Below are 12,111 nucleotides of genomic sequence, written 5' to 3'. Positions count from 1 at the left end.
TGTGATTGCTTACAATAGAAAAGCTCAGAGGAATGATTTGGGAAGGATGGGATAATTCTGCATGAAGAGTGATACCAACCTATCCCCAAACTTCAGCTGCACAAGACAGTTGTACCTATTCCTCAGTCAAAATTGTTTTTCCCTTCAGCTTCTAAATACAGTGATAAATTCTAAGTGACATCTAAAGTCCCAGACATAACTCAGGTAGTAGGACTGACCTGCCCCTTTTATACACTGCTCTGCCTCCCCAGTGTATGTCCTTCATGGGTTCCTTCTGTTCTCATTATCCCACGTGGCATTGAAAAGGGTCCTTGTCCACACACCTCTAAAGAAGCAGATGTTCTCCTTCCACACATCTCCAGTGGGAATTTCCTTTCTTTCTTTTCCCCCACTTCTTAATATATAATTAAAAATACGTATTGATCAGTAGTACAGGTTGCAACATGTGAAGAAACAGGTGAGAAAAACAAAGTCACAGAATCATTAGGGTTGGAAAAGACCTCTAAGCTCACCAAGTCCAACTCTCACTCCATCCCCACCATGTTCACTAACCTATGGCACTCAGTGCCACATCTCCATGTTTCTTGAGCACCTCCAAGGACAGTGACTCTGTGACCTCCTTTGACAGTCTGTTCCAGTGCCTTGCTCCTCTGTCTGACAAGAAATTCTTCCAAATATCCAACCTGAACATCCCATGGTGCAACTTGAGGCCATCATGTCTCACCCTATCGCTGTTACCTGGGAAGAGGCCAACCCCCACCTCACTGCAGCATCCTTTCAGGCAGTTGTAGAGAGTGGTAAGGTCTTCCCTGAGCTCTTGGGGAACCCTGAAAGCCTATGAGAGGTGGCTCTATTGATCAGGGCTTGGTCTGAATTTCATGGCTTGCAGCAAATGCTTGTATGTAGATTTACTGAGGAGATAGAGAAATGCAGAAGATGGGGAGAGAAGACAGCAGGTTTTCTGCTCTGTCCCCACTGCTTACGTGTCATGGTGTGTGCAGTCAGCCCTTCAATTCTTGACTTCAAGCCCAAGGCAGGAAGCTGAAGCAGGAGTGTGCTGTGGTTAGCGTGGGCTCTCAGAGGGCTGTGGTCAACGTCACCCCGATGAAAGATGCGACGCTGCTCACAAAGGGCTTTGCATCTTATCCCACCACATCTCATCACAGGAAGTAGCTGCTGCCTGTGATGGTGAAGTGTTTGAGCAGACGGGCTGCTGCATCGGCAGAGTCTTCTGCTCCCCTCCAGCTGTTGGGGCAGATGAAGCCTTTGCATGGACAGATGAAACATTATTTGATTAAGAGGGAAACGTGAGCTTTGCTTGATCCTAAAATTGGCCAAGCTGAGCTCCCAGAGCTTGCGGTGTCACCTCATTCACCAAGTGAGAAACACCCCTTGGGTGCAGCACAGTGAACAGGAGCAGGATTTGGCCCATCTGTTCATTCATTTCCCAACGCTGTTTTCTTTATGTCATGTTCTGAAATACCTGCAGAAAGCTGGCAAAAATGATTTCATCTGCGTTAACATGAAGTACACGCTGAACCAATACTGATGCTTTTTTCTCAGAGACGTACAAGAACGGGCTAAGTTATCTTCCTGCAGAGGTTTAGGGAAGGAATAAATTAGTGTATCTTGAATTAACAGATCATGTGTGCTCAAGACCTCGAGGTCTTCCAGTTTAGCTCACATGCTCCACTGGCTGAGCTGCCCAAAAACAGCCTGAAGGCCCAAGCAAGGCTTTGCATCACCAAGTCTGCAGCAGATCAGCTGGACAGAGGATGCACATGGGTTTTTCCTATTTTACTTTTCAGATTTAATTTTGATACACATGAATCAAAATCAAAAACACATAATTTTGATTGCACATGTATCTGCAACTGTTAAATGCTTTGAAAGTTGCAAGCATACATGTAAGCTGCAAATGTTGCTGTCACCATCATTTTCACCTGACTTCTTTGGCACCAGCCCTCCATCCTCCCCAGTGAAGACCTCTGATTCATCCTTACCCATCCAGCACCCCTGGTCTGACTGCACCCCCAGCACTGAGCTTCAGTCTTTCTTGGCTAGCTGTGCCCAGCAGCATTAAGCAGAGCACATTTTCCTCCTTCTGAGCTTCTCATCAATGAAATAACAAGTCTTACAGCAAGGGTCATGCTACTGTTTGCATCTGCAATTTGATTTTAGCTATGCGAAAGCTGTGGTTGAAAAGTACCAACACAAGCAGTGCAATGGTGAAGATGGGGCAGGACCTGTTACCCCGAGCATACCCCAAACCCACGGAGATCACATGCAACCTGAAGTGCAGGAAGTCCCAAAAACTGTGATGAATCTTGAAAATCTGTGAGCAAAGAGCTGGGCTCTGTGAAGGTGTGAAGGGGTGTGAATTTTCTGATTGTCACTGAAGAGTTGTTCCTTGAGCTGCCAGTGCTGTGGCTTTGAAGTCCCCCATCACAACTTCCCACATTTCCTTCCCAGATGAGTGACCCAACCAAGTGAGAATCATAGCCCAGTGCTGCATGGGCTATGATTTGTTCTTGGACACAGCAAATCACTTCCATTGCCCAAGAGACATTGAGAATGGAATGAAAAGAGGTGTGAACAGAGTACTGCATGCTGAGGGCAGGATCACCATGGAGATCTGGTCAGGTCTTCCAGCCAGGACTAGAAGGTGCCCTTGAACCTTGTGGAGACCATGTGCATCCCTCCCTGGGCCAAGCCTTTCCCACCATGCTGGATCTCCACGGAGAAGACCAAGCCCTGGTCTGATGATGAGACTGCTCTGATTTCTCCTACCTGGGAGCCAGCAACCAAGGCAATCTCATTAAAAAATATGAATATCCCATCAGGTGAGATATAATAGAACAGTAGAATCATGGAGTAGTTTTGGTTGGAAGGGACCTCCTCTTTAGAGCATGTGTTTCCAACCCCCTTGCCTTGGCAGGCACACCTTCCATATCCATGCATCTTCCTCACCTGTCATGAAAGCTGAATTGTGGAAGAAATCCATGCAGAGAAATAAATGGAGAAGGATGGAGGCCATCTGCTGTGGTCCTGATCATCGAAGCCATGTGGTCACGACTCCAAACCAACCTCTCTATTTCACCTACTACCACTGGCTTTGAAACAGAGCTGCTGGTTCTGGACTTGCATCTCAGACCAACGATTCTGGAGAACACTCTTGGGTCTTTCCTTCTACTTATTGACAGCCTGACTCTTGTTTCTGCCTACAAGGAGGAAGTTTTTCTCTTGCTACTGAGAGGTTCATTCATCTGCCCGTGGAGACCGATGTTATTTATAGTTCCTAAAAATAAAAATCCTCATTAATTCCCATTTTCTGTTTATCACTGCATTATGCTTTCTTCAACTCCTTTAAAGCACAGAGCCTCGTTCTTGGTGCTCACAGTTTAAAGGGAGTGCGATTTAGACCCTGCTCACTTCCGTCGGGGTCCTCCTGTCACCTGGGATTCCCCTCTGCACTCACACTCACAGGAAGGAGCCCGATCTCACCCACCCACAGCGAACCCAAACGGTGCAGAGGGGCTGAGCCAGAGCCGCTGACTTCCTCCCGGGCCAGGAGAGCACAGCAGCCGCAGGAGATGTGCCGCGGGCGGCGCTGCTGGGGCCTCGGCTCCCTCCTGCTGCTGCTGCTGCTGCTGCTGCTGCTGCTGCTGCTGGGTGAGTCGCGGCTGGGTTCGTTGGAGGCTGCAGCCGCTGCCGGGCTGTCCGTGAAGCCGAGCACCGGCGTCGGGCGCGTGGCTGCTGGGCGAGGGGCGGTGGGAGATGGGGCGCTGCGAGCAGCGGGTGCTGAGATTGGGGCTGAAAGGTTGCTGAGCTGCCTCCTCCTGCTCTGCAGGGCAAAGCCTGGCTCTTCTCATCGAGGTCCCGCAGGATGCGGTCAGTGGCACCGTGGGGCACTCCGTGCTCCTGCCCGTCTCCTACACAGTTAAGAGCTCCTTTTGCTTCCCACTGTCAATTCAGTGGAAGTTTGGGAACAGCTCGCAAGTGATCATCACCTGCACGGTGCAGAACTGCTCCCTGGATGCTTGGGGAGCTCCTAAGGAATGCTCTGCACAACCTTTCCCTCACCCCTCATACCGGCACCGCATTAAAGTCTTCCCTGAGAACGCATCCCTGCTGCTGCGGGACCTGCAGCTCAGTGACAGCGGGGTGTACAGCATTTTCTTCCAACAGCAAAATCAAAGCAGGCGAATCACCCTGGCAGTGCACCAGCAGCATGTTTCCACCGAGCATCCTGACAAAGGTAAGTGCCCATGTGCCTGGACAGACTCCTCCAGCAGTGCCCCTGCAGAATGCCTGCCTGCCTTGCGCATTCTGGGGACAACAGAGAGGTCTTTGGTGAGATGGCTGTCTCCAGCAGCCACTTCTCCCCTCTCCTTCCACAAGCACAGAGCAAGAAGCAGGAGGTACAGCTGCACACATCCCTTGCTACAGCCTCAGTGCCTGCTACTGCGTCATCCTGCTGCTCCTGCAGCTGCTCTTCCACCTGCTGTGCCTGCGGGGTGGCCGCCAGCAGCAGAGCTGACCTGGAGAAACATGAGGCTGCTGCTGGGGAGAAGAGAGCTGGTGAGTGGGAGCAGACAGAGCTGGCACCTCAGGACACAGCAGTGGCCAGGCACAATGAGTGTGCTCTGCAGTGCCTCAAGCTGTTTTTCCTGACACCACTGCGCTGGAGAAACCCAGGCATCCACAAGCACCTGTCCCTGCCTGCAGTGTGCAACCACTTCCCCACTCACATTCCCCCACCATTAACTAAGTCCTCCTGTGGGCAAATAAACGTCCCTTCCTCCACCAAATCTGTCTCCCAGGTTCCTGATGTGAGGCTGCAGCATCATCTGAAAAAGTCCCAGCAGCAGAGCTAGAGGTGGGAGCCAGTTTCCCAAAGCTTGTGGCCTGCCGTGGGTGGTGGCGGCACCTTGGGTTGAGGCTCAGGGCCCAGAGGCTGAGCTGCAGGGCAGAAGACGGGCGGCTTCTGAGGCTGAAGGAGGGCAGAGGGTCAGCGTGGGCAGCACCGACAAGTTCCAGCCTCAGCCACCAGCTGCAGCCTCGGCTCCTGCTCCAGCTCCAGCACAGGAGCGCCCAGAGGTTCCCGTGGGCTCCTGCTCTCTTCCACTGGGATCTGCCCAGCCTCGGGGTCCTCCTGTCACCTGGGATTCCCCTCACACAACACGCAGTGCCCGTGGCCTCCCCTCTGCTCTTACACGCACAGGAAGGAGCCCGGTCTCGCCCACCCGCAGCGAACCCAAACGGTGCAGAGGGGCTGAGCCAGAGCCGCTGACTTCCTCCCGGGCCAGGAGAGCACGGCAGCCGCAGGAGATGTGCCGCGGGCGGCGCTGCTGGGGCCTCGGCTCCCTCCTGCTGCTGCTGCTGCTGCTGCTGCTGCTGCTGCTGGGTGAGTCGCGGCTGGGTTCGTTGGAGGCTGCAGCCGCTGCCGGGCTGGCCGTGAAGCCGAGGGCCGGCGTCGGGCGCGTGGCTGCTGGGCGAGGGGCGGTGGGAGATGGGGCGCTGCGAGCAGCGGGTGCTGAGATTGGGGCTGAAGGGCTGCTGAGCTGCCTCCTCCTGCTCTGCAGGGCAAAGCCTGGCTCTTCTCATCGAGGTCCTGCAGGATGCGGTCAGTGGCACCGTGGGGCACTCCGTGCTCCTGCCCATCTCCTACACAGTCAAGAGCTCCTTTTGCTTCCCACTGCCAATTATATGGAAGTTTGGGAACAGCTCGCAAGTGATCATCACCTGCACGGTGCAGAACTGCTCCCTGGATGCTTGGGGAGCTCCTAAGGAATGCTCTGCACAACGTTTCCCTCACCCCTCATACCGGCACCGCATTGAAGTCTTCCCTGAGAACGCATCCCTGCTGCTGCGGGACCTGCAGCTCAGTGACAGCGGGGTGTACAGCATTTTCTTCCAACAGCAAAATCAAAGCAGGCGAATCACCCTGGCAGTGCACCAGCAGCATGTTTCCACCGAGCATCCTGACAAAGGTAAGTGCCCACGTGCCTGGACAGACTCCTCCAGCAGTGTCCTGGACACAGGACCATCAGGCACAGGCTGGAATTTGGTCCCTCTTTCTATGGGGATGAACTACGGCAGCAAAGGGAGAATTTCCAGGGGTATCACAACTGATGCTGGTTGTGCTGCTCTTTTGTAGGAGGAAACCCACCCTGTTCCGCTCTGCGTGCTAAATTAGAAGTATGAGAGCTTCTTGTACATGCAGCTGGTTGTCTTGTCTTTGTGTGAAATGAACGGCCGCAGAAGGGAGAGATGGGCTCAGAAAATGAAGCACTGGGTCTGAGTCCTGTGCCTGGGGAAATCCATTATTTGCTGGGTTTAATAGGATGCTTGCAGATTAATCAGTCACCACAGAGGCTGTGAAACATATGCCAAATATTCTCCTTCCACTTTGGTGCCACCCTATTTACAAAGCAAGGGAAATAATCTCTGCTGTGGTATCTGCCACCCCTGCATTCCTTTAGGAAGCACTCACAGCAGCTGTTGTCTTCCAAATACCAGGCACCAAGGCCCAAGACTACTCCCATTACTACACAATTGGAGTTTGCTCCCTTATCGGCCTCTTTCTGCTGTTCCTGCTCCTCTTCATATGGCGGCGAGGTAGGTTGATCTGCTCCTGCATTTCTCCCTTTGAGGCTGCACCTCTGGGGATGTTCCTAGGGGATAAAGGCAGTGGAAGGATACCAAAGTATTCCTTCCCTAAGAGCTCCTTAGATGTGCCCCTCCTGCCATTCGTAAAAGGTTCCAAGTTTGTGATGCAGCTTAACGAAGCAGAAGCACAGCACAGGGCAGTTGGGGTGGCTTTCTGCAGAACTTGGATGTTTTAGTGCTGGTACCAGAACTGAGATACAGCATTACATCTAATCCATAGAAGAGGTACAATTGATGGACTCAGAAATGCAGCCTCTGAGCATGGCTGTGATTATTTTGTTGTAGACACCTTAAAACTCCAGCTGGGGAGAACATCCTGGGATGTGTCCACTTGAAAATAAACCTGCAAGATGCAGGTCTCCGCAGCTTCCATCAACACCATCACCCCTGGGGATGGAAGGAAATGCATTATTTTCCAAGTGGGAGATTTCACTTGTACTTGGGTAAAATAGCCACAGAAATCTCCATCTTGATGACAAAATTCATGTCAGCCCCTGGTGAAACTGCCAACAGTGCACCTCTGGGTTCCCAGGGTTGGGGAGAGGGAGGGCACAACACATCTGTGTGTCTGTCAGGTACTAAAACTCTCTTTTTCTCAGGTGCATTGCGGAAGATGAGAACCATTACACAGCAGCAGGTACAGGAAAATCTTCTGGAAGCTCCTTGGGTAAATGCTAACTGCTGGCTTCAGTATGATGCACTGAGCCGCAGGAATAGGTTGCTGAATATAAAATTAGGAAGTTAATGCAGTGCTGTAGGAGTAAGTTGTGAAGTGCCTGCCCTTCCCCCAGCTGCACAGTTCCCCTTTGCCCCCTTCCCAGAGCCCAGAGGAGCTGTTTTTAGGGACCTGAGAAGCTTGAGGACAGCTTTGACCAACAGCAGCATCGAGGAAGGACGGTTACATGCAGAGAAATATGGAGACAGTATTTCTTCCCTGATTGCCAGCCCTGTGAATTTATGTTCAGAATGTGTTTGGGGTCCATGTGGGCCATCTAGGGACTCATCTCATGCAGGGAGAGAAATAAAACCTAGAGGAAGAATCAAAGGAAACAAATAGGAAACATGAGAGCAGGACTGCCCCAGCTGCTCTGCAGGCCGTGTTTCATGTAGGAACTGGCCTTGGGTAAAATAATCCTTGCTGCATGGGGGTCAGCAGCTCTGGATCCCTGCTAATTCCAGCACCTTTGGTGTTTTCTCTGTACTTCTCCAGGCCTCAAACACAGAGGATATCCACATGGAAAACACCGTGGTAAGGGACGTGGCAACAATTTATGCCACAGTTGGACAAGACTTTGAAGAGACAAGACCAAGAGCATTACCAGAGATTCTCTACACATCCATAAACTTCCCTCAACTGCCCTCTGCTTCGGCTCCGAACTTTGCAGGAGATAGATGTGCAGCAGAGCCAAGGTGATGCTGTTGCCACTCCGTCCCTTGTGATCAGACCTTTGGTGAGTCCCCTCCTGCCCATGGAGTGTTGTTTAAGTGCTTGGAGCAACAGATTATGGAAATGCATTAGTTTGCCTCAAACTGCAGTTTCTCTTGAATTTGAGGAATGATCTGCTTTTAGTTTCATCTTGAGATTTCTGGAGATCACAGAGACTCTGAACGCAAGAGAAAGATGCCTAAAGCAAAAGCAAAACAACAGTTCACCCATGAGAAGCTCACTTCCAGAGACATGCCTTAATTTGAGGGGTAATGGAGAACATTGAATGTGTTTCAGTCGTGCATCCCAGGGTCCCTTACCAATTGCTTGTCATATTAAAAGAATGTACAAAGATCTTTGGACCTGGTGTCCTTGTTTTTATGAGTATGCCAAGTAATACCTGAACAGACCATTTATGAAATAAACTTTGCTCAACCTTGGGGTCCCACAGCAGTTGCATTTTAGGGTGTCTGCAAAATGCAATGAGAGCACAGATAATTTTGTTCCTCTCTGGGTTTCATGAAAAACTAGATAATATACTGAAACTTGGGGCCCCATCAGTAATAAATGGACATTAGGACCGGGTAAGAGTGCTAGGCATCTCCCAACCACAACCAGGCTTGGAGGCAGCACAGAAGCCTCTACTGCTGCCTCCCTCCCATTTGGGTGCTCCTGTGTTGTCTGGGATCATGTTCAAGAGGGATGACAATGGTAGTGGTGGTCAAAGCCCCTCTGCTGGCACCAGCTGAAGTACAGGGCTGTTCTACCCTTGTGAAACCCTGCTGATGTTCATTACGGCAGTTTTTCTTCTGAAAACAGAAGTGCTTTGTGATGATAAAACCACAAATGCTGAAAAGCTGCCTTAGGTGAACAGTGCCTTTGCAGTGGTTATCATAAGACCTCAAGCATCAGGGAAGAAGAAAGAACCAAAAAAGTGAAGCAGCAGCAAATAAGCACACAGGAATTGTGGGTGTCAGTTTTGAGGCACTTGTGGTCACTGCCTTACTGCTTGTCCTTAAGCACAGCTGCAGTTGTCCCTGTCTAGCTTCTGAAAGGTTTGGAAACACCATCCATGGAGAGCACGGGAGGGCACAGACCTGCTCTTCTGCAGCTGCCAGCCCTGTGAGGAAAGTCTCACAGGTGCCTACTAAGCAACAAAATAAACACTAAAGCAAAATTAATCCATAGATCTAAATTTGTGACAACTAGCATTCACTAAAAACTCAGCCACATCACTGTGAGCCATACATCTCCCAGAGCAGCTTCTTGGAGAAGACATCTTCGGAGAGCCCAGCTCCTGAAATGTCATCTGTAAAGAGGATCTGCAGGGCAGGAGGCATTAAATCCTCCCTGTGGGACTAGGATCTTGTAGGGTGGCAGCAGGGAGAGTTTGTAAGAGGTGCATGCTCAGCTGATGCACAGTGAGCAGAAATGCCCATCCTTCCATGGGATTTCTCAAGACCAGGAATTGACCTGACTGTGGCACCCAACACATAACGAGCTGATCTCAGCTCAAATGCTTTTTGTAGGAACACGCTACAGGCTGCTGAGATGTGACACTGAGATTTGGGCAAGGTAATGCAGCTTCTCTCTTGGCATGAGAACATACATTAGCAAACAGTGGAAAGACTTTCTGCAGAGTGGCTGGTGTCTGTTGGTCAGTGGCAAGGTGCAACACTGAGACCAGTTCTCTGCAGTTTTGTGCTAATGAGGCTTGCCAAGCCCTGCCCTCCATGCTGGGTCATACGCAAGTGCGATAGCTGTGCTTGTAACACGGTGTGGTTGAAACTACACTTATTTGGTAGACTGCAAGAGTGGCCCAGGGGACAGGAAAGCAGGTCTTCATTCAGCAGGGAGGTGTGGGGAGTCATGGAATCATAGAATCATACAGATTGGAAAAGACCCCTAGGATCATCTAGTCCTATCACAGCCACATCATGGATTCCTCGCAGCGACCCACAGTTCCTCTTGCATCCCACGCTATGTGCAAAACACAGAGCAAACTGCAGAAAGCAGTACAGCACGAACTACAAGAGAAAGGAGGAATGGTTGGCCACAGTTTCTCCATAAGGTTTGTCTGCTGCCCAGTTCCTGCCTTCTTCCCTCCCCCCGCCCTGACATTCTGCTCCCCTCTTGCTTCATGTTCTACCAGTGACATTTTGTCCCCACCTCCGCCATGTCATGGCCTCTGACTTGTGCTGCATCCTCATCGGCTGCCTCTGCCTTTCCATTTCCTCTTCTGAGCAGCTTCTTCACAGGGCTTTGTGTATCTGGCCCCTTCTCTGCCTGCCCTTTGTAGCTCTTAAAGGTCAGTGTGGCTTTCTTGTGGCTGCTAATGGCTTGGGGCTCACAGGCCCCCGCTCAGACACTGCTGGCTGCATCTCAGAGTAGCTTCCTCTGCCGGATATTTGCAGCCTTTGATTTTAAAGACTCACGTAGTGCACTGTTCCTCTCAGCAGCCCTGCTGCTTGTCCTATGTCTTCCATGTTTTGACCCATCCCATGTGGCTGAAGGTCATCTCCTGCTGAGCACAACCTGCTCTGACTGGGGCAGGGTACCTGGTGACAAAGGGCATTGGAAAATGTCAACGTACCTGATGCCTTCTTCACCTCGGTCTTCACCAGTAAGACCAGTCTCTCTTGGTTGGAGAAGAGCAGGTTAGAGAGCACCCAAGCCAACTGGATGCATGTAGGCACATGGAGCCTGATGGGATGCCACCTACAAGCTCTGAGGGAGAGGCTGATGGCATGGCAAGGTTGCTCTGGATGATCTCTGTGAGGCTGTGGCAACTGGGAGAGGTTCATGAAGGCTGGTGGAGGGCAAACATCACTCCTGCATTCAGAAAGGAGGACCAGGGGGAGCTCCAGCCTGGTCAGCCTCCCCTTGAATTGTGAGTAGGTGAGGGAAACCACATCCCAACATATGACAGGCAAGAAATCTACTGGGAAGAGTCAGAGTGGATTTATGGATGAGAAACCCCACTGAACCAACCTGACATGGCTCTGCACTGAAGTGGCTGGTTGCCAGATGAGGGCAGTGCAGTGGATGATGCTTCTCCTCAGCCTGAGCGAGGTTCTTCATGCCATCTCCCAAAACTTCCTCATAGAGAACCGTGGGTTGGATAAATGAATGTATCAAGTTGGTGGGGCTGAAGAATCAGGCCAAGACATTCAAAACCAAACAGAACGTGGTCCTGGTGACCATCTCTAAGAGAGCTGGTGTGAGCAAGGCGTCGGATTGGAAAAAGTGCCTGCAGGCCTCCACTGCCCTGCCATTCCAGGACATCCAATTTACTTAGAGCAAAAAAGTGTCATGGACTTCACCAGAACTGATCTGGTGGAGAAGTTGCAGTACTGATTTTTTCCTCTCTTTTAAAACTATGTGGAGAATTTAGAAAAGCTCTGGTAAACCCTTCAGCCAAGCACCTTCCTGGCAAAGGCCAGGGTGCTCCAAACTGCCTGCGAGAGCAATGCTGAGATCGACCAACAAACATATTTTTTGTCTTTGTCCTGACACTTCTGACTTCTAGCAGAGACCAGTGATTGCCCCTTCATGACGAGCTGGGTTACAGCAACATGGGGCTGGGAGAGTGAGGCCTGAGGCTGTGCCTTTGGACGGGCTGTGACATTGGGTACATATGTGCTGATAGTCAGCTGCTCCTATCTCTCTGTAACCACGAGAAGGTGCTGTGGTCCAAAGCAGCATGTGTGCAAACTCTTCCTTGCAGTCAATATTTACAGGTTCGTGCTGCTGTGTTTGCTGTTTGATCTTCAAAAGGTGCAGGGTGCAACACAAGTGCCGGAAAAGCTTTGGAAGTGATTATGAAAGGATTTAACTAATTTTTCATGTCATCCATTTAAGATTAAATGTAGAGTATGACTTCAAAATTTCCTTCCAACAAACTGTGGAAGGAATAACGTGGTGGAGTATCCTGATTGATAAGTACGTCTCTTTGGAGAGGTGGGTATGGATGTTGGGGACATGGTAGGAGCACTGCCTCCAGGGAAGGGACA

At 50.8% G+C, this 12,111-nt stretch overlaps 1 protein-coding gene and 1 long non-coding RNA gene across 2 annotated transcripts; both read left to right on the top strand.

The window, feature by feature from the left end:
* The first annotated feature begins 4,113 nt into the window (after window positions 1–4,113).
* Window positions 4,114–4,811, top strand: LOC122183061. The gene is made up of 2 exons (XR_006180076.1): window positions 4,114–4,258; window positions 4,407–4,811. It is a non-coding gene; the product is annotated as an uncharacterized LOC122183061 (long non-coding RNA).
* A 701-nt stretch (window positions 4,812–5,512) lies between these two features.
* LOC122183045 lies at window positions 5,513–8,450 on the top strand. Its single transcript, XM_042876778.1, has 5 exons — window positions 5,513–5,522; window positions 5,565–5,993; window positions 6,523–6,621; window positions 7,272–7,309; window positions 7,883–8,450. The coding sequence occupies exons 1-5, from the start codon at window positions 5,513–5,515 to the stop codon at window positions 8,084–8,086; spliced, it is 780 nt and encodes a 259-aa protein (XP_042732712.1). The 3' UTR covers window positions 8,087–8,450.
* Window positions 8,451–12,111: the final 3,661 nt, after the last annotated feature.

Source organism: Lagopus leucura, unplaced genomic scaffold, assembly GCF_019238085.1.
Source record: "Lagopus leucura isolate 7727_CA_CO unplaced genomic scaffold, USGS_WTPT01 Super-Scaffold_100016, whole genome shotgun sequence".
In the NCBI taxonomy this organism is placed as follows: Eukaryota; Metazoa; Chordata; class Aves; order Galliformes; family Phasianidae; genus Lagopus; species Lagopus leucura.
Note: the sequence above shows the minus strand (reverse complement) of the source record. Positions and strands in the feature narration are given on the sequence as shown.

Excerpts from the sequence above, each read along its gene's own strand:
- LOC122183045 (XM_042876778.1), top strand. Across the intron at positions 5,994-6,522 it reads CACCGAGCATCCTGACAAAG|GCACCAAGGCCCAAGACTAC; the intron begins GTAAGTGCCCAC and ends TCCAAATACCAG. Across the intron at positions 6,622-7,271 it reads CCTCTTCATATGGCGGCGAG|GTGCATTGCGGAAGATGAGA; the intron begins GTAGGTTGATCT and ends TCTTTTTCTCAG.